General features: G+C 49.2%; 1 protein-coding gene across 1 annotated transcript in view; it reads left to right on the top strand.

Moving 5' to 3' along the window:
* ITGB3 (integrin subunit beta 3) overlaps positions 1-17,897 on the top strand; it is a 45,342-nt gene extending 27,445 nt beyond the window's left edge. The window contains exons 5-13 of the mRNA XM_040460040.1: positions 1,094-1,256; positions 1,886-2,047; positions 4,599-4,694; positions 5,120-5,209; positions 5,911-6,045; positions 7,497-7,926; positions 14,133-14,355; positions 15,512-15,612; positions 17,722-17,897. Coding sequence (XP_040315974.1) covers positions 1,094-1,256; positions 1,886-2,047; positions 4,599-4,694; positions 5,120-5,209; positions 5,911-6,045; positions 7,497-7,926; positions 14,133-14,355; positions 15,512-15,612; positions 17,722-17,849 — 1,528 coding nt within the window. The 3' untranslated portion in view covers positions 17,850-17,897. The remainder of the gene's footprint in view (positions 1-1,093; positions 1,257-1,885; positions 2,048-4,598; positions 4,695-5,119; positions 5,210-5,910; positions 6,046-7,496; positions 7,927-14,132; positions 14,356-15,511; positions 15,613-17,721) is intronic.
* Positions 17,898-20,657: the final 2,760 nt, after the last annotated feature.

Below are 20,657 nucleotides of genomic sequence, written 5' to 3'. Positions count from 1 at the left end.
CTGTCTCTCTCTCTCAAAAATAAAACATTAAAAAAAATTAAAAAAAAAAAAAAAAAAGAAAGGGTGGAGAATTTCCAGAAAGAAAACTCATCAGCTTCTTGGTCTTGTTACAAAGAAGTAGGAGACAAGAGAAAACGGAGGGAAAGGAGATAAAAAGTAGAGAGAAATTTATGGATGAATAAATAGAGGAATTATAATTTTCGAAGGATTGATTCCATTGTCTCCTCATCATCAAGGTTATGAGTACTACAGAGTTAAAATGCAAGGAGGATTAAGTCCTGGAGGAATATAAAAAGAGTGGAAATGATATTTACTGAACTCTCTAATAGTCTGAAAATTGATATGTGTGTTTCTGTTGACACTTTGGCTTATAACTGAATGGCTTATTTAATTGGTAAAGACTCTGAACATCCATGGAGTGTAATCATTTCAAAGGATGGTTACTGAGCCAGACAATGGATGAATTTACCTTTTCGTTTTCAGAGTTATACGAGGTACCCTTTTGACTTTCTGTCTGGGTTGTTAAGTTCCCCAGTAAAGATGTCAGCCATCAGTTAAACTGTTGGTTGGTTTAGTCTGGTGCAGATCTATCAATTTGTTGGTGGTTCATGGATATGAAGTTGTTGATGAGCTTTTGCTTTATTGTTTTGTCGGTGTTACCTTGGAGAGGTGTTAAGTCCAAGGTGACGGTGACAACTGGAACCTCACTCTGATATAAGCGCTTTCCATGAGTCAACTCATGGAAGCCTCACAATAACTCTTAGGAGATATGACCTATCATTTTGACCCTCTCATTTTGACCTATCATATGACAGTCTCATGGCTAGTAAGTGGAGGAGCTGGGACTTGAACCCAGGCAGACTGGTTCCACAGCTCACTATCTTATCTTGGAGGCCAGCTGGAGGCAAAGCCACCATGATGACTTGGGTCATTAGAGGGGTTTGGAGTCTGAACAGTCTGGGTAGCGGCGGTTGTATGGAATCGGCCTGGGCCTTGTGCTACCCATGCTTGTCTCCCCCTTTCTCCCTCTTACTCCTCATGCAGCCTTTTCCAGTTAGGGTTTCTGCTTCAATTATCTCCCTCCCTCCACCAGTATGAAGAACACCTGCTTGCCTATGTTTGGCTACAAACATGTGCTGACACTAACTGACCAGGTGACCCGCTTCAATGAGGAAGTGAAGAAGCAGAGTGTGTCGCGGAACCGAGATGCCCCAGAGGGTGGCTTTGATGCCATCATGCAGGCTACAGTCTGTGATGTGAGTTTGGACGGCAGGGCGTGGCGGGTGTGGTTGGCGTAGATTAAAATGGGGAAGAAGGTGGTCCAACTGTGGGGGTTTCTGTGTGAAATAAGAGAGAGGAACAAAGAGTTTTGTATAGTATGAGCAGTACATTTCTCCTGTTATGCAGCCTTTGTTTGGATCGTTCCCTGGCCAGAGCAGACGTTTTTCTGAACCTCAGTGATCCCAGATGTTTTCTGCGAAGAGCATCTTCCCACCTTTTCTAGAAGGGTGTCAGAGTCAAGGCTGGATTAGCTGAACCTTAGCAAAGCGGGCAGGTGTTCAGTTGGGATTTCTCTAGCCCAGCCCAGCTCGTACTTGCTGGTGGCTTTCTAGATGGGCCATGTGATTATCACTGGAAAAGTTATGTTTAGAGTTGAAGTAGGTGTCTTTCAGCTGCCTGAACTAATCAGCTGAGACTCTTTTCCTAAGAGACAGAAACCTTCAACTTGGAAAAGCTCTGGCTCGTGTTCTGAGGACTGGGACTGAGGCCCCTCTTCGAGACGACTTGTTCAGCCCTTCACGCGTGGAAGTCCTTGAATCTTTGTTTTCTACCAATGATGTGGCTTAAGTTGCTTTCTTTCTTTTGCTTTTTTTTTTTTTAACAGGAGAAGATTGGCTGGAGGAATGATGCCTCCCACTTGCTGGTGTTTACCACTGATGCCAAGACCCATATTGCGCTGGATGGAAGGCTGGCAGGCATTGTCCAGCCCAATGATGGGCAGTGCCACGTTGGCAGTGACAACCATTACTCTGCCTCCACTACCATGGTGAGATTCTTGGTACCACCTATGGTCCCAATTCACTCTGGCCAAGGCTGCCCTAACCCAGGCAGAGTCTTTGTGTGAATGTGGAAATGGCGGCACTTCCCCTGGGCAGGGTGCAAGGCTTGTTTCAGCCTGTCCTCCCGCTGCCCCCCATACCAACTGGACACCCTCACCCCCGGTACGGCCTGCACAGCCATTATAAGTGGTCCTGGCTGTGGCATTGTCGCCACCACCTCCCCTGCCTCCAGCAGCAGAAGCAACAGCAGCGGCAGCAGCATGGCATCCAGAATGGACCCAAAGGACTTTTGCAGGTCCAGCTGGGAAGCGGGCCTTCCTGTCTACTGTGCACAGATTAGCCTCTTCTTGGAATACCGGGCTCACTTGTGATTATTGGAAGAAGACAGAGGAAAAAGAGACAAAGATCATCTGAAGAATGGCGATCTGTTCCTGTGAGGAAAGGTTAAAGGGACAAAAAGGAAGAAGGTGAAAGGATGATGTAGCTGATACAGAAGACGACTTCTTCTAAGTTGTTTTCTATGGCCATAGTAGGTCAAGTAACAGGAGAGGAGTTAAGTGGCTGTAAGCCAGGAAGAAATGTAAGACCCTCAGAATACTGATACCTGGGCATCTGGGGGGAGGTGTGAACTCTACGTCTCTTAAAGACAGTATAGCCCCTCCTTGTCTAGGTGGCTTAACGGTACACCTGTGTAAAGGCGGGAGTTCCCCGCCCCACCCCCACCCCCTCCCCCAAACTGGATGATCTCATGAGTTCTCTGCAAGGTCTAGGATCCCAGGGACATGTTCGCAGTTCACCAGCATCCCCATTGTGGCTTGGGTTCTTTGGTGTCAGCCATGTCCAAGTGGGCAGGACTGGGCACTGGGTGAGTCAGTAATCATTGACACCCAATGTATGCAAGGCACCTTACCAGGGGCTGAGGGGGATAAAGGGACTACGTAAGGTCCTACCCTTTTTGGTTTAGTTGAGGAGATGTGCTACCAATAATACAAGATGCATGATTGATTAGTGTGCAGTGGGGTAGCACGCTCAATAAGGGCTTTAGGTATTCAAAGGGGGAAAGCTCATCATGAACTGGGATAGTCAAGGAAGGACTCCCAGAGAAGGTGGGACCTGAGCTGGGTCCTGAGGAAGGAGGAGGGTTACCAGAAAGAAGGCCAGTCCATGGCGGGGAGGGGGGGGGCAGCTCAGTGGTCAGTGGAAGAGGGAGAGAGGTGTATGCCGTGTGGACCAGAAGGCTGAGACCACGTTGGGGAGGATTACGCACGCCAGGCTGAGGTGTTTGTCAGTAGTTGCAAAACAAGAAGAAGCTTCAAAATGGGGCTTGACACATGCTGGATGGAGAGCAGTGGGTAGGGAGACTCGGAGTTCTGCCTTGCAGCTCCCTCTTTCCTTCCCGCTCGTCACCTGCCCCTCTCTCCTAGGAGCCCCAACATTCCCTTGCGATGCCCCTCTCTGCACTTCGCTTTGTGTCGTATGTACCTGGCTTCGGCACTAGACTCTGAGCTCCTTGGCAGCAGAGACTGTAATATGTGTATCATTCAATGTTTGTTAAGCGAATTAGTAGGGGGGGTAAAAAACGAGGCCTGACAACTAACTGGTATGAATGCATCAAAGTCCAGTAGGAAGAAAGATGCTTGGTTTCCTTTCTTCCTTTCTTTCTTTCTATGCTTATTTATTTTATTTAAAAAAAATTTTTTTAATGTTTATTTATTTTTGAAGGAGAGAGAGACAGTGTGAGCGGGGGAGGAGCAGAGAGAGAGAGAGAGACAGAATCGGAAGCAGGCTCCAGGCTCTGAGCTGTCAGCACAGAGCCCGACGCGGGGCTCGAACTCACGGTCCGTGAGATCATGACCTGAGCCGAAGTCGGACACTCAACCGACTGAGCCACCCAGGCACCCCTATGCTTATTTATTTTAAATGTTTTATTTATTTTTGAGAGAGAGAGAGAGCGCGCACGTGCGCATGCATGTGTGGGGTAGGGGCAGAAAGACGGAGACAGAGGATCAGAAGTGGGCTCTGTGCAGACAGCAGCAAGCCTGATGAGGGCCTTGAACTCACAAACTGTGAGATCATGACCCCGTCAACCAACTGAGCCACCTGGGTTCTCTTTAATGTTTATTTATTTATTTTGAGAGAAAGAGAGAGCACACGCAGTGTGCAGGGAGGGGCAGAGAGGGAGGGAGGGAGCGAGAATCCCAAGTAGGCTCCACGCTGTCAGTGCAGAGCCTGATGCGGGGATCAGTCTCATGAACTGTGAGATCATGACCTAAGCCAAAATCAAGAGTCGGACACTCAACCAACTGAGCCAGCCAGGTGCCCTGAGATGCTTGGCTTTGACCAGCCTTTGCCTCTTCATCTGTCCCTGGAGTTCACAACTGGGTTTGTGTTGCCACTTAGTCCATTGCCTCACATTGATCATGGCGTGAAAAGGTTTAAGCACCACCACCGTCTGGGCCACAGCCCAAATCAGCCAAGTTCTAAGGTGTAGGGTTCCGGTGAATTCTTAACTGACTTCCACATCCTCCCATTTTACAGGATTATCCCTCTCTGGGGCTGATGACCGAGAAGCTATCCCAGAAAAACATCAATTTGATCTTTGCTGTAACGGAAAATGTAGTCAGTCTCTACCAGGTGACTGTGCCTTCAGGGATTTCGGGAGTGGGGTCTGTATTGGGTGGAGCTGTCTCTGGGAACCCAGGCACACTAGCACGGGCCATGCTTCCCAACCAGGAAAGCCCCTCCTCCAGCCTATTCCCAGGGGCAAATGGTTCCTTTTTATGGTCTCTCTCCTCCAAACTTGAACCTCACGGGATGGGTGTGTTGGTGTTTGTGGTGCTGGAGGGGAGTAATTTATTGGGGGAGAGGGGTGTGAGAAGTTCTTTATAATTTTTCTCAGGGCTGCAAAACTGCTATATTTGTTCCTGGAAGTGACAAGTAAAATATCCCATCCTTCCCTCAATCTTCGTTTCAAGACCCTCATCCTGATTTAGGGAGGGCTTTTGAGATCACCCTCTTCATTTAGTCAGCCTTGCACATCTCTCTGTCTTACCTTCTAGAACTATAGCGAGCTCATCCCAGGGACGACAGTGGGGGTTCTGTCTGCCAATTCCAGCAACGTCCTTCAGCTCATTGTTGATGCTTATGGGGTAAGTGTCTCGCACTGGGGTTGGGTCTGCTAAGAATCCACCTCACTTGGCATTCCCCAGGAGGGAACGCAGACTTTAGAGTCCTGGATGTGAGTTCACTATGCAGCCTTCACTGCCTTCCTCTTATTCTTCTAGAGGCTGGCTGATGGCCAGCACTCGGAGGAATGCAGCATTCTGAGAGGGAAATGGCTCAGAAAGAAATGCCAGGGAGTGTCAGGAGCAGTGGGTGGAAGAGCTTAGAGAAGGTGGAAAGGAAAGAGAGGTTGGGGATGGTGATGAGGAAGGACAGGGTGAGGGATAGGGCTCCAACAATAGAGAGAAGAGGGAGCTGAGCCAAGGGGAAGATGAGGTTGGTTAAAAATTAGGTAAAAAAAGCTACTATCCAAGGTGACCAGTGCTAGCCCTCCCTTTTTGCATGTCTCTGAGGCTTGCAGGAGGGTGTGGCTGGTTTAGATTTTACCCAGATTCAACTAGACACCAGGGGGGACAGAGAGAGAGAGGAGCAGGCCTTGGGCAGGAAATATTGTAAGAAATAGGCTCCTAAGGATGCTCTCCTCTGGCAGCTTCTAAGCAAACCCCAGCACCCAGCACTGCCGCGGTGAGTCCATGGCCACCTGATATTTTACTTGGGGTGGAATTGGTTCCTATCTACTTCCTCTCGGCTCATCTCCTTAACCTTCTTTTGCCCCCTTTCTGCTCAGAAAATCCGCTCTAAAGTAGAGCTGGAAGTGCGGGACCTCCCCGAGGAGCTGTCTCTATCCTTCAACGCCACCTGTCTCAACAACGAGGTCATCCCTGGCCTCAAGTCTTGTGTCGGACTCAAGATTGGAGACACGGTGAGGTGGGCTGGGCTGGGCAGGGGCTGAAGCTTCAGCTCTGACCCTGGCCTGTGCCCCTGAGCGTCTGTGGGCACCCCTTCCGTTCATCCCCTGCACCTTCTTCCCGAAGGTCATTACAAGTTGGATATAATGGAGCTGCCAACCTTTTCCTCTGAGACTCCTGTTGTCTAAACTTCTCCGCTACGGGGAGATTTTTAAAAAACTTGCGTTTAGCTTACCTCTGTTTGTTTACGCACAGTTGATTGCAAATGAAAATATTTCTGACCTTTGGCCCAGTCTCCAGCCTCCCCTACGGTCTTTCCTCTACAATGTGAAATGGCAGTCACATCTACAGATAGTTGCTGAGCGCCAACTTTGTGCCAGGCATCATTCGCTGCTGGAGATTCAACAGCAAATGGAACAGGCAAAAATACCAAATACCCACTGTCATAGACTTCCAGAACGCAAATGTTCATTTTGCCCCTCAGGTCCCTCTGTGGCCTCTATGGCTTTCTTTCCTTACTGGTTCTCTTCTGCTTCTGCTGATGGGGGGAGGGGTTGGTGAAGAGGGAGGGAAGCAGAAAGGGCGATAGCTATATCTCTATCACCGGTATCATCTGTATCTCTATCATCTGTATCTCTGTCATCTCTATATCTAGGTCCATCCATCTGTCCGTACACCTATCTATATTCTAGAACATGTGCACATATCCTGTCTAAGAAATATTGGCCGGAAAGGTGTTTGACTGCACAAGTGATGATGTACTATATGGAAATTAAACAGTAGATCCTGAGCCTTTGGTCACTGTGTGGCATCGTGTGGTGCCATATAGTGCTTTGTGTGTCTGGCTGACTGACCTTGTGTATAATCAGTCCAGCTCGCTTCGTTGGCCAGAGAAGAATTTTTATAAGATCACAGGTTCTGTTCTGCTTGAGCTGGCTTATTTCACAGGTGGAATTAAAGCGCACACACACACACACACACACACACACACACACACACACACACATCCAGGGGCACCTGGGTGGCTCGGTTGGTTGAGCATCCAACTTCAGCTCAGGTCATAATCTTGTAGTTCATGAGTTCGAGCCCCACCTCAGGCTCACTGCTGTCAGTCTGTCAGCGCAGAGCCTGCTTCAGATCCTCTGTCCTTCTCTTTGCCCTTCCCCCACTTGCAGTCTCCCAAAAAATAAATATATATTAAAAAAAAAAAAAACAACCTCTCTCCTGACTGTAAATTATGTCTGTGCACCCAACCAGATATAACTGGACAACAGGCTTTTCTTTTTGCTTTGCAGACCTTGGTCATTTGGAGGCTGAGGAACTCCAGGTTGCTGGGGGATGAGACACCCAGTTTGGATATTCCCCAGGCAGGGCAGGGCGGGGCAGGGCAGGGCTTCTTTCCCTCCAGGGCTGGAGTGATAACAGGGTGCGCCTGTGTTTGAATGCGGTCTTCCTTTCCACCCAGGTGAGCTTCAGCATTGAGGCCAAGGTGCGAGGCTGCCCGCAGGAGAGGGAGAAGTCCTTCACCATCAAGCCTGTAGGCTTCAAAGACAGCCTCACCGTTCAGGTCACCTTCGACTGTGACTGTGCGTGCCAGGCCCATGCTGAGCCTCACAGCCACCGCTGCAACAATGGCAACGGGACCTTTGAGTGTGGGGTGTGCCGCTGCGGGCCCGGGTGGCTGGGGTCCCAGTGCGAGTGCTCCGAAGAGGACTACCGCCCCTCGCAGCAGGAAGAGTGCAGCCCCCGGGAGGGCCAGCCCGCCTGCAGCCAGCGGGGCGAGTGCCTGTGTGGCCAGTGCGTCTGCCACAGCAGTGACTTTGGCAAGATCACGGGCAAGTACTGCGAGTGTGATGACTTCTCCTGCGTCCGCTATAAGGGGGAGATGTGCTCAGGTGAGTGAAACTGCACACCCTCCCGCCCCTGTACCCGTGCACGCTCGCTCGCACATCCACAGCCTCTGGAAACTTAGGCCGGGGCTTAGGTGGGCACAGGAAGGCCCAGCAGGCAGAGCCGAGTGGATGGTCCTTCCACTCCAACGGCAGAAGACAGGAAGGAGGTTCTCTGTAATTCCACTCTGCTCCCCACGTCCTTGCTCCTGGGGTACACAGCGGAAGTGAGCCTCTGCTCTCCTGGAGCATGGGAATGAGCGGGGGAGCTTGAAGGTGAAGACCTTTATTTTCTTTTCTTCCACCTGCCATTCTGCTAATACTTTAAATCACTGGCTCTTGATCATTTCAAGGATGCGGAACAACTCCCTTTTTAGGTTAAAAAAAAAAAATCTCTGGCTGCTGGTAATTAGATTTTTAGTAGTTACAGATTTGGAAACTGCATGGTATCAGAATACGTAGTAAAGTTGGTAGTAATTATTTTACATGAATTTGTCTTTTCATGACAAGACTTGGAAAATAGTAAAAAAGCAAGGCAATGGAGCACGTTTAACAGCCAATACACTCGGAACAATGAGTGGAAAATCATAAGCTCTTTTTACATGCTGGCACTATTTTGTTATCGCTATTGGCACTATAACGTTTTGGATTCTAGATCTGTGCTGTCAGATATAGTAGCCCCGTGTGGCTATTTATTTGTAAATTAGTCACATTGAATTATAACTTAAATAAATTTAAGTTAAATGAAAAATGAGGGGCGCTTGGGTGGCTCAGTAGGTTAAAGCTCTGACTGCACTGCCAGGGTGTTGACTGCATAGAGCCTGCTTGGGATTCTCTCTCTCTCTGCCCCTCCCCCATTGGAGTTTTTTTTTTTTTCCCTCTCTCTCAAAATAAATGAACTTAAAAAAATTTAAAAAATAAGTGAAAAATGAAAAATGAAAAATTCATTTCCTCTGTTGCTCAGGAGCTCCACGTGGCTCGTGGCTGGCATGCTGGACAGCACAGACACGGGAAAGGATTGCCATTGAGAGGCCCAGCCTGCAAACTGGGGGTTACGATTTTGGCTCCTTCTACCTGCAGGATACTTTTTGTCCTTCTCATTACAAAATTCAGTAAAGTCTTGAGGCCCACTGAAAATCTCAACTTGGTCTTTCCTTGCCCTAAAGACTGCTCCTAGGCTACTTCCCCAGCTAGACCAAGTGGAACTAATGTGAATGTCGTCTGTATGTGCTGACAATACTCGCAGAGGCAACTAGGCAGCCTGAGTAGTTCCTGGGGCACTGGGGATAGGTTTTTGCTGGATTATGGTCTCTGAGGCTTGATTCCTCTTGTGACAGAGGGATCAAAGACATTTGCCAGTTGTTTAGGATTGGTTTATGGGTGTATTGTGTGGTGAATTAACACAGATTATAATTGGCTTCTTTGGTGATCAAATCTATGGCGCAGATTGGCTTCCTTTGCAATGGGGCTTAAAGGAGCCGAACTAATCCAACCAGATGTTCACTTTAACATCTGTCTTTAAGAAAGCTTGATTAGAAAGGGCTGCCAGTGTGGTTCAGATGGTTAACTGACTCTTGATTTCGGCTCAGGTCACAATCTCAAGGTTTGTGAGTTTAAGCCCCATGATGGGCTTCTCGGTGACACTGTGGAGCTTGCTTGGGATTCTCTCTCCCTTTCTCTCTGCCCCTCTCCTGCTTGAGCTCGCTCTCTCTCTCAAATAAATAAACTTTAAAATATATATATATATATATATATATATATATAAAAGAAAGCTTGATTAGAAAGGTAAATCTATGTCATTCTTTTAAAAAAAATTAAAAAGGGGGCACCTGGGTGGCTCAGTTGGTTAAGCATCCTACTTCAGCTCGGGTCATGATCTTGCGGTTTGTGAGTTTCAGCCCCGCGTCGGGCTCTGTGCTGACTGCTCAGAGCCTGGAGCCTGCTTCAGATTCTGTGTCTCCCTCTCTCTGCTCCTCCTGTGCCCATGCTCTGTCTCTATCTCTCAATAAGAAATGTTAAAAAAACAATTTGATTCTAAAAAAACTTAAAAAAATTTTTTTTAATGTTTATTTATTCTTGAGAGAGAGAGAGAGAGAGAGACAGAGCATGAGTGAGGGAGGGGCACAGAGAGAGAGAGGGAGACACAGAATCCGAAGTGGGCTCCAGGTTCTAAGCTGTCAGCACAGAGCCCGACATGGGGCTCGAACTCACAAACCATAAGATCATGACCTGAGCTGAAGTCGGAGGCTTAACTGACTGAGCCACCCAGGTGCCCCATAAATCTATGTCATTCTAAAGCATGCCCAAGTCACATAAAAAAGACTTCTTTTTATTTATTTAAAAAAAAATTTTTTTTTTTCAACGTTTATTTTTATTTTTGGGACAGAGAGAGACAGCATGAACGGGCGAGGGGCAGAGAGAGAGGGAGACACAGAATTGGAAACAGGCTCCAGGCTCTGAGCCATCAGCCCAGAGCCCGACGCGGGGCTCGACCTCCCGGACCGCGAGATCGTGACCTGGCTGAAGTCGGATGCTTAACCGACTGCGCCACCCAGGCGCCCCAAAGACTTCTTTTTATTATCTACAACATTGTTTCCTTTATTCATGTCAGCAAAATTTGACAGAGATTGGAAAAAAATGGTAGCAGGGAGATTAGGGGAGAAAGAGATCAGGCATGGACCCCCCACAGCAGTTTGAATTAGAGGGTGAGGGAGGAATTTCAGCTCATTCTACTAGTGAATAGTACTTACATCATATTCAGAGTACCAAAAGGAATGGTAAGTTTGATGTGGGAGACCACAGGGAGTAGGCTGGGGCTGAGGGGAAGAGGGTTGTCCTACGTGAGGCCTACAGATAGTCCCTTGGGGGCACCAGGGACAGAGGGAGGGCCACTTCTCCTCCAAGCCTCATGGTTCCTGGTCTGGTATGAGGCTGGGTGGGAGGGACCGCGGGCAGAGTGTGTTTCCTTCAGCTGCTGGCCCCACCGATGCTGCGAAACAAAGCCGTCGGGTTCAGCAGCCTGCTTCCTGTCTCTCACTGGTGCAAGCACAGCTCGTCAGCAATGCGCTCCACCCAGTTCACGAGGGAACCCCAGGTAGCCGCTCAGAGGCCTCCCTCCCCCCACTGCCAGCCCGGGTGTTGTGTGCCTACTGGCTGCAGGTCTGGATCCTGTGGTGCCGCCGTCACACTCCCCAGTGACGGATGCTCAGGGACACACACTTATTGAGCACCTGTTCTGTGCCAGGCACTCAGTCCACACGGGTGAACAGGGGGCATGCGTGATTCCTGACCACTCAGTTTGTAGACCAGTTCACCATTGTCTCTTCCCTGGGCTGCTGGCCTGGTCTGTTCTTTGCTGCAAGCAGTGGCTCACGTGGGGGGCATGCTATGACTTAGCCATTTCCTCAGCCTCTGGCCTTCCCCCTCCCCGCTGGAGGCATGGTCTTTTGTGGTCATCTGTTATCAGCACCTTGGTCGGAAACATCAGGGAGTGCATCCTTCTCCCCGAGGGACTCTTCCGCCTACCACATCCATGAGCATAGATTGATCAGACACCCCTGAGCCAGGTTCTGTGCTGTAGTGTTGTGGGATAGGGAGGCATGAATAAGACAGTTTTGCCCTTAATTAACTTACCTGAGGATAATTCACAACATGAGGCAGAACGTGCCAGATCTTAGAAGTGAGGTGTCCTTGGGGCGCCCTGGTGGCTCAGTTGGTTAAGCGTCCAACTTCGGCTCAGGTCATGATCTCGTGGTTTGTGAGTTTGAGCCCCGCATTGAGCTCTGTGTTGACAGCTCAGAGCCTGGAGCCTGCTTCCGATTCTGTGTCTTCCCCTCTCTCTGCCTCTCCACCCACTCTCACTCTGTCTCTCTGTCTCTCAAAAATAAATAAAACATTTAAAAAAAAAATTAAAAAAAGAAAAGAAGTGAGTTGTCCCTGGGGAATGTTATAGGAGTCTCCTGGAGAGAGACTCAGTGTGGACAGAGGAGGCCTGGGTGGCTTCATGGAGGAAGTAGGATGTCAGATAAAGGGTTGGCTCATAAGGCAGAGAGGAGTGGGGCTGAGCATCTGCCTGGGGGTCACGCTCTATAGGGAGAGGTCATTCCCTCTGACCTAAAATACTTGCTCCTCCCTTACCCCTCCCCCTCCCTCATCTCCACCCCTCCCCTGCTGCCTTCTTTTCTATTTCCCTCCTCTTTCTTACACTCTCTCTTCATTTCTCACCCTCCTCCTCTGACTTTGCTGTGAACCCAGGCTCAGCCACCCTTTTGCTGGAGGGATGCCAGTCCTGTGACATTACTACACTGTAGCTTCCTTCTGAGGGCTGACCCTGCCAGGGCTGGGGCTCGGCCTGCCGGCTCCGGCCCGCCACTCTACTTCCAGCCTCGCTCCGTGGCTGGCCTGGCAGACCATCTTCTCAAAGGTTACTTTGTTTGGCCTCACAAAGGAAACACTATGGGACAAGGGTTTCTGAGGAGGCGGAGGCCTCCGGGTGCAGCCAGACCTCTGTGGCGTCTGCCTTGCCCTGTTCGGGAGCCACCACTGAAAGCTGCTTGTAGTAGACACTGTGGGGCCCCTCCAGCTGCTGTTAGGGCTGCTGATAATGGCTCACAGCTGCCCCTTGCTTGGAATTATCTTCAGCTGACAGGAGCCGTCTTGCCCTCAGACCTTGGCCAATGACTGGTGGACAAAGGTTACACAAGACCATTCCCTTTGCCTCCGGGTGGAGCGGGCTCTACTCTCCAGATATTTGGAGCTGGGGCAGCTGACCTTATGTTTACCATCCAGAAAGAAGCAGACATCTCTTTCCAAGGCAGCGAAGGTGTGTCTGAGTCTTGAATACCAGTGTATTCAAGTATAATTCAAGTACAATTCAAGTGTATTACTAGAGGATGGTGCTAGGATCACTGGCAGAGAGACTCATTGACCAAGGGCCGCTAGTCAGACCCACTGGGGTCCCTGGGGAGCAGAAGATGCCAGCTAGTGTCTGTTTGAGCCTATGCACCTCGCTCTCCACCATCTTGGGGCCCATCCGCTCACACAGTGACATGATTTTCAGACCCGTTGAGGTTACTTCCCCTTGGCTCCCTGCCTTTCCTCTGATTAACAGTCAGATTTTTATTATTCATCCACTTCTTCCCGATTTGGCATCCTTGAGGATGAGTCACCTTTTCTTCTGAGTTTGGGAGAGCCAAGTTTTCAAGCCTTGTTAAGTGATTAGGGGGATGTAGCACTGAGAGTTAACACCTGCATTTAACCAACCTACCCCCCACCCCAATCTCTCTTTCCCATTCCTACATTCATGCAGTAAAGTGAGTAGGTCTTTCCTATTAGGGCTGATGGCTCTCTGCAGTACTGTGATAATACAACACAGGGCACATGCTGGTGAATGTGTATGTGGTTCCCAGGATTTTTTTTCCTTTTTTAATGTTTATTTACTTATTTTGTGAGAGAGAGAGAGAGAGAGAGAGAGAGGGAGAGAGAGAATCCCAAGCAGGCTCCAGGCTGTCAGCCCAGAGCCTGACGCAGGGCTTGACCTCACTAACCAAACCGTGAGATCATGACCTGAGCTGAAATCAAGAGTCAGATGCTTAACCAACTGAGCCACCAGGCACCCTACCCAGGAACTTAACCAGGACATAAGCTCCATGGTAATAGGGACCTTTCCTGTCTCATTCACTGCCAAATCTCCAGTGCCCAGCGTGAGCTCAATAAATATTTGTTGCATAAATGGATAAAGAAACATTAATTGCATGCCTACTGTATTTCAGGCGTTACGCTAATCCCTACCGATGGACAAATTGATATGTCCTCTCTCACTGTGGAGCTCAAAATCTAGAAAGAGAAACAGATAGGCAAGCAAATGGGCTGGTCATGAGGGTTAAGATAGAGGTATATGTAAGTGCTGAGAGAACACGTAGTAGACAGTTAATTTGCTCTGGGGAGGTCAGAAAAAGTTATGGGGAGGAAGGAACTTTTGAGTTGAGCTTTGAAAGGTAAGTGGGAGTTTGGTAGCGATCACAGGACGAAAGGGCGTCAAGGCAGAGAGCTAGCAGCATGAGGCTAGAAGGATAGAAGGTGGTGACGCTTCCGTGGGGTGTTAATGAGTGGCCGTGGGAGGAGGGTGGATGAGGGTAAAGCTGGAGAGCAGGCTGAGCCGCGGGTTGGGGCCCCTCACCTGCTGCCCGCCCCCTCGGGCTGTGTGCTTTCAGGTCACGGCCAGTGCAGCTGTGGGGACTGTCTGTGTGACTCCGACTGGACCGGCTTCTACTGCAACTGCACCACGCGCACCGACACCTGCATGTCCAGCAACGGGCTGCTGTGCAGCGGCCGGGGCAAGTGTGAGTGCGGCAGCTGCGTGTGCATCCAGCCCGGCTCCTACGGGGACACCTGTGAGAAGTGCCCCACCTGCCCTGACGCCTGCACCTTTAAGAAGTGAGTGGGCAGAGAAGTGAGTTGGAGCCAGTCGGGTGCTAGAAGGAGGGAGGGGGCCCCCCAGGCTAGAATCCCCAACCCTCCAGGTTCTTATTCACCAAAGCTTCAGGAGGAGGCGTCCGCTGCAGCTAAGAGGCTAGCTTTCCTCTTCCCACGGAAAAGTTTGGGCAAAGATGGAGGTAGAGCCAACCATGCAGGGGCCAAAGTAGCACCCGCTGGACTCCAGTTGGAGAAACCCCTCTCCTGGGATGGCATCCTGAATCCCTGAGTTGGGAGGAAGGCTAAACCAGGGAACTTCTGGTGAACGTTCTCATGTTCCGATCCTGTGGGAGAGTTGGGCTGGAGTTATGAAGGATTCTGTGAAACAGGAGATGTTCGCTAGTACAAACTCCACTCATCTGGGGTCAGGGGAAGCTCCTGCCATTTCTCTTGCCACTTTAAGCAGGGCTGGGCTCATAGGCATGCGACCTGTGCATTTGTACAGAGCCCTGTGCTTAGAAGGGCCCCATGCTTGGTTTACCGCTCTGCCGGCACTGTCTTGTAATGCTTAGGGATTTTTGAACAAGGGACCTGACATCTTCTTTTGTGCTGGGTCCCCAGATTACATGACCGGTTCTGCCTTTAAGGCTCCTGGAAGTGGCACATGCCTCACCTCCTGTCACACTCTCGGATGGGACATGAAGAAGTTTAATGAGGGGACTGGGGCCTTCTGCCTGCCAGGCCCTGCCTCTGGGTGAGGAGGAACTCCCACCCCTGAACTCCAGACCCGACCCTCTGGGTCCCCCAGAATTGCCTTACAGGGGTTTTTGTTTCGGTGTTTGTTTTCCGAGGTGGGGCAGCTTTCTGGTGTGTGGAGGTCAGAGCTGGACTGACACACATGTAGGTTTGCTCCTCTCTCGTCTTTTTTGTTTATTTATTTTTGAGAGAGAGAGGGAGACAGAGTGCAACTGGGGGAGGGGCAGAGAGAGGGACACATAGAATCTCAAACAGACTCCGAGCTGTCAGCGCAGAGCCTGACGCGGGGCTCGAACTCGCGGGGCTCGAACTCGAAGACGGCGAGATCATGGCCTGAGCCGAAGTCGGATGCTTAACTGACTGAGCCACCCAGGCGTCCCTCTCCTCCCTTGTCTTAATCTCTGTGTCGTCTCTCTTTTAGGGAGTGTGTGGAGTGTAAGAAATTTGACCGGGGAGACCTACGTAAAGAAAATACCTGCAGCCGTTACTGTCGTGATGAGATTCAGTCTGTGAAGGAGCTCAGTAAGTTCAGCATGTCTTAGAATCGCGCACATATGCGGCTGCTGAAGTTTTCAGTTGATCCCAGAACGTGTCTATGTCTCATCAGTAAAATGGAAGAGTAATCCCTGCCTCAAAGGCATGTTGTACAGACCTGCTGCACACGAGGCACTTAATAAAGGCCAGCTTCCCTGAGTCCTCTTGTGCCCTCTGCTAATTTGTTCCACAGTCCCTCCCCATTCTGCTGCTTCCTGGAACCCACAGACTCAGCAAGACCCTACAGACAACTTTTAAAGTATGTAGAAATCAACCCTAACTTGACCTCCCCAGGGAAAGGAAGACAATGCATCCCATTTTACGGATGAAGAAACCTAGGCTAGGTGACGTCAGTTTAGGAGGCTAGTAACCATTTACTGAGTTTACTTAACTGAGAGTGTTAAGCAATGCCCAGGCATACTGCTCTGCTGGTTTGGAGGGAAACCTTCACCCTTACGGATTTTCGCTAAAATCACAATGCTGTAGCCTTTTTCGGCTCTCTGGAGCCCTTCCTAGAATAAGGCAGATAAAAATATAATGGTGAGCAAAACTCTTGCCTGCAGTCATTCTAGTTTGAATTTCACCTTGACCGAAAAGGGGATAATCTTTGTCGCTGTCAGCACATCTGATGTGGTTATCTGGGTCAGCTAGGCATTGGTTGGTCTCGGGAGATGGCAATCTCTCCTGAGATAGCTGTCTCTCACGAAGGCAGGAAACATGTTTTCAGTGAGAGCCACAGTGAGACACAGCCAGTCAGTCGGCTTCTGGCTGGGGGTGTTACAGAAAAGGGTCAGCTCTCTGGATCCTTTGGCTAATATCAGAAGTGGGGCTGGTGGGGGGGGGGGGGAGGTGCGGGGCGTGATTTGGGGATTGAGTTTGAAGAGACGGCTTTTCCTCCTGAGGAGAATCGGTATGCTGTGATTAGCTCAGGTGGGCGAGACTGCTGAGAGAGATGTGAGATGTTTTTATTACCTAGACCAGAGGGGAATCTCAGGTTAGTTGAACGTATTTCTCTTACCCCCTACCCCCGTGCCATGATAATCATAAAGATAAATGCTTGTTTGTATGGAATTGTGTAACTTATAAAAGTTAGGCAAGTCTCTTTTCATACACATGATCTTGTCTTTTTCTCAGCCACCTAGTAGAGTAGAACTGTGGTACTGTTGTTATCTTCATTTTGCAGATGAGGAAACTGAATCTCAGGAAAGCTACATAACTTGCCCGAACAAGTTAAGCTTAGAACTGAATCTGGAAATCCTTACTCTTTCCACTGTACTCTTATACCACTGGTTTTCGGGAGGCTTATTGAGTTCAAGTCTGGTGTGCTCTGAGACTCCTGTTTTAGTTCTGTTCCATCACGTACTTGTGTTGACCTTGGTGCATTTGCTTAACGTCATCGTGTGTCAGTTTTACCTGTCTGGTTGCATCACTATAGGACGTGGTGCAAATGATAGAGGGGCACCTATAGTTTCCCTGTCAGAATAACAGGCTTCAGAATTAGAAGGGGTGAAGCCTACAAAAAAGTGATGGGAGTCAGAGAAGAGAGGCTGGCTCTGGAGAGGAACACTGGATCAGAGGCAGAAACGGAAGAAATGTAAGGGCTTTGCCAACAAACTATTGAGAATAGTTGAGCCAGGAGGGAAAGGAAAGAGAGGGAAGGGAACACCCTTCTGTACTAGGTACTGTTCACTTGACGTCATTTAGTTCTCTACCAGTGTTGTGAGGTGGGCTATCCTTTTCCTTTCATAGATGAAGAAAGAGCCAGTGAGGTCAAGTAACTTCCCCAATATTACGCAGCTGATAGGTGGTAGAGCCAGGCTTTGAATCACACTGTATCATGTGTTCTGTCATGTCCCTTCCAAGGGAAGGAATACGAACCAAAAAGGGTCCAGGAGGGACAAAATTCAGCAGCGAGGGTCATCTAGAGGCAATTGCCAGGCACAACAGCCATCTCAAATCTAGGCATCTTGCCTAATGTCAGGCATAGGGTTTCCTGTTGCATACTTTCTCAGAAGTCCCATGACTGGGGTTTGGGGATGGCCCTGTCTTCCAGGAATTGCCTTGTTTTTCACTCTCCCATATTTTCCCCTTCCTCAGAGGATACTGGCAAGGATGCAGTGAACTGCACGTACAAGAATGAAGATGACTGTGTTGTCAGATTCCAGTACTATGAAGACTCCAGTGGAAAGTCCATTCTCTATGTGGTAGAGGAGCCAGGTGCGTGAACCACCAGGGCCCCTGACGCTGCACCTATAGGGAGAGGGAGAGCCACGTTAGGCAGCGATTTCCACCCATTACGCCTCTTACACAGAACAGCCAAGTTAAGACTACCTTACAAGTGGTAAGTTAGGGCCTGTCATCTGGGTGTGGGAGATATTTAAATACCAATCTTAGTGAGAAAGTGACTTGCTAATTGAGGAGACAGAAAAAGAAGGTGGGTAAGGAAAGGAAGAAGGTAGATATGGATCCCACCAAGGGACAAAATACATCCTGGCATTTTTTTGAGGTGACAGTATTAAGAAGTGAGGAATTTAAAGTCTGGGACTTCAGCATCTGCTCTACTTAAGGTCAGGTGGTTGCCAAGGGCAACCTGTTCGCTGCTTCAGAGGAAGGCCTGATGCTTTGAGGTGTTGACCTTACCAGGGTCACCATGAGACACAGTACTGGGTTTGAGGCACCAACCCAAGGTGTTCTGAGCACTGAAAAGATAGTGCTTGCTCTCACAGCCTTCTGGAAGCAGGAGGAGCTCATCCGTCATACACAGACCAACCACAGGTTTGTCGCCATCCAGCGTAGTAGATTAGCTCGCTTCCCCTTACCACCCCCGTCTCCTTCCTTTCTCTTACACAACAGACGAAGCTATGAATCACTAGACAATATTTTCGAGTACTTATTGTATATCAGGCAGTAGACTAGGTGCTGGGAATATAACAATAGATAAAGCAGATGTGGCACTCACAGGCCAGGGGGAGAGGGACATGTAAATTGATAGTGATACTGCTGAGGGACAAGGGCTGTGCCAAGGCGGGGGTAGACAGGAGCTTCTATGAGTGAAGGAACAATGTCTGAAGGCAGAGACTAAGTCAGTTGGTTGCTTGTCAGTTGATTCCTACAGCTGTAGAAATTCCTTCAAATCCTCCTTCAGACCAGGGTCCAGCAAACACTTTCTGTTCAGGGCCAGGGGTTAAATATTTTAGGCTTTGGCGGCACCTGGGTGGCTCAGTTGGTTAGGTGTCTGACTCTTGATTTCAGCTCAGGTCATGATCTCACGGTTCATCGGTTTGAGCCCCACATTGTGCTCCGCACTGACAGTGTGGAGCCTGCTTGGGATTCTCTCTCTCTCTCTCTCTCTCTCTCTCTCTGCCCCTCACCCACTCATGCTTTCAATCTCTCTCAAAATAAATATTTTAGGCTTTGTGGGCCTTGTGGTCTCTGCCATGACTACTCTGCCATTGTAACAGGAAGGCAGCCATAGTCTATATTTAATGCACAAGCCTAAGTATATTTAGAAAGACAGGTGGCAAGCCACATTTGGCTCCCAGACAATAGCTTGCTGGCCCCTGCTTTACGAAAGTGGGTCTCAAACTTTTCTATGTTCCCCTTGTTAAAAAATCGAGAGTCCTGAGCCCCATGCTGCTTCCATGAGCCACTATGTTCTTTTTATTTGATTTTTTTATTACATTTTTAAATGTTTATTCATTTTTTGAGAGAAAGATGGAGCACGAGTCGAGAGAAAGATGGGAGGGGCAGAGGGAGAGGGAGACACAGAATCCGAAGCAGGCTCCAGTCTCTGAGCCCAAAGCAGGGCTCGAACCCATGAACTGTGAGATCATGACCTAAGCCAAAGTCAGACGCTTAACCGACTGAGCCACCCAGGTGTCCCCAGTCTCTGTGTTCTTGAATAGTGCTCCTGGCAGTTGTGAGATGCCCCAATATTTGAGTGCCTCTGCTTTGGACACATCACTTCCCCTAGTGAGCCTTCTCAGACCTCCTCCATCATCCTTTCTTCTGATTCGGTTGGGTGCTCCTGTTTGAGTCCCAGAGCAGCTGTGTTTCCCTTAGATGGGCCTTCATCCCACCATTAACTTGCTTCTTTAATCACCCATCTCCCTCAGTAGATCACGTGCTCCACGAACACACGAACCATCTGTCTTATCTATCGTTGTATCTCCATACTTGGCTCAGTCATCTACAGAGAAGATACTTAGTAAACGGGTTTTGAATGAGTTACTAGGACTGATTATTCGAGTTGACAGGCAGGCTTGCATACATGTTGATACCTGCTCGGAGAACTTTGGCTGCTTGGAGAAGGAAGCGGGTGACAGTGGAAAGAAGCTCTACTACATCCGAGGCAGCCAGGGTGTTGCTGGCTGCATGGGTACCGGAGAGCATGGCGCCCCCTACCGTGATATTGTTCACCTGCCTTTCCCAGGGCTCTCACCCTTCAGAAGGGAGAAGGAAGGTAAAGGAAAGGGTATGACCTTAGTTTGATTTAGCGACTCAAGGGAAAGCTGACATGGGAAGGGGAGAGGGCAGAGTCTGGGTATGTATCTGTGGGGGAGCACATGTTGATTATTTGGCCATGACCCCTCACACTTTCCCGCCCACCTGTGTTAACGCGTTTCATGGATTTTTCCACACTCGCCCTATTTGCACCTTTGTGCTTTCTCATTTCTGAAGGGCAGTACGTTCTTGCTTTGGGGTTTAATGTTACTTCATCTCTGCTATAACAATCCTTGCAAGTGCTTCTGCTATAACACCAAAATCTTTTGGCTTGATATTCTTAGACTGGAATCCACTACCTGGAATTATGGGGCAGAAAGATGGTGATAACCTGAGCTGGTACAAATAACCCCCCAGGGTGGGAGGTGGAGAAGCTTTTCTGATGTAGAGCCCATCCTCCACATGAGGAGATGGGCCCCAGACCCATATTCCCCATCTTGTTGCCCTGGAATTCTGAATTTGACCTCTCTTCTCACCTACCGCCCCCAACTATTTTCAGGGGTTCTGGCTTTGTGCAGAATGTGTCCTCT

The sequence above is a fragment of the Herpailurus yagouaroundi genome, unplaced genomic scaffold (assembly GCF_014898765.1).
Source record: "Herpailurus yagouaroundi ecotype Mexico unplaced genomic scaffold, PumYag 247, whole genome shotgun sequence".
Taxonomy (NCBI): Eukaryota; Metazoa; Chordata; class Mammalia; order Carnivora; family Felidae; genus Herpailurus; species Herpailurus yagouaroundi.
This window is presented reverse-complemented; position numbering and strand designations above follow the sequence as displayed.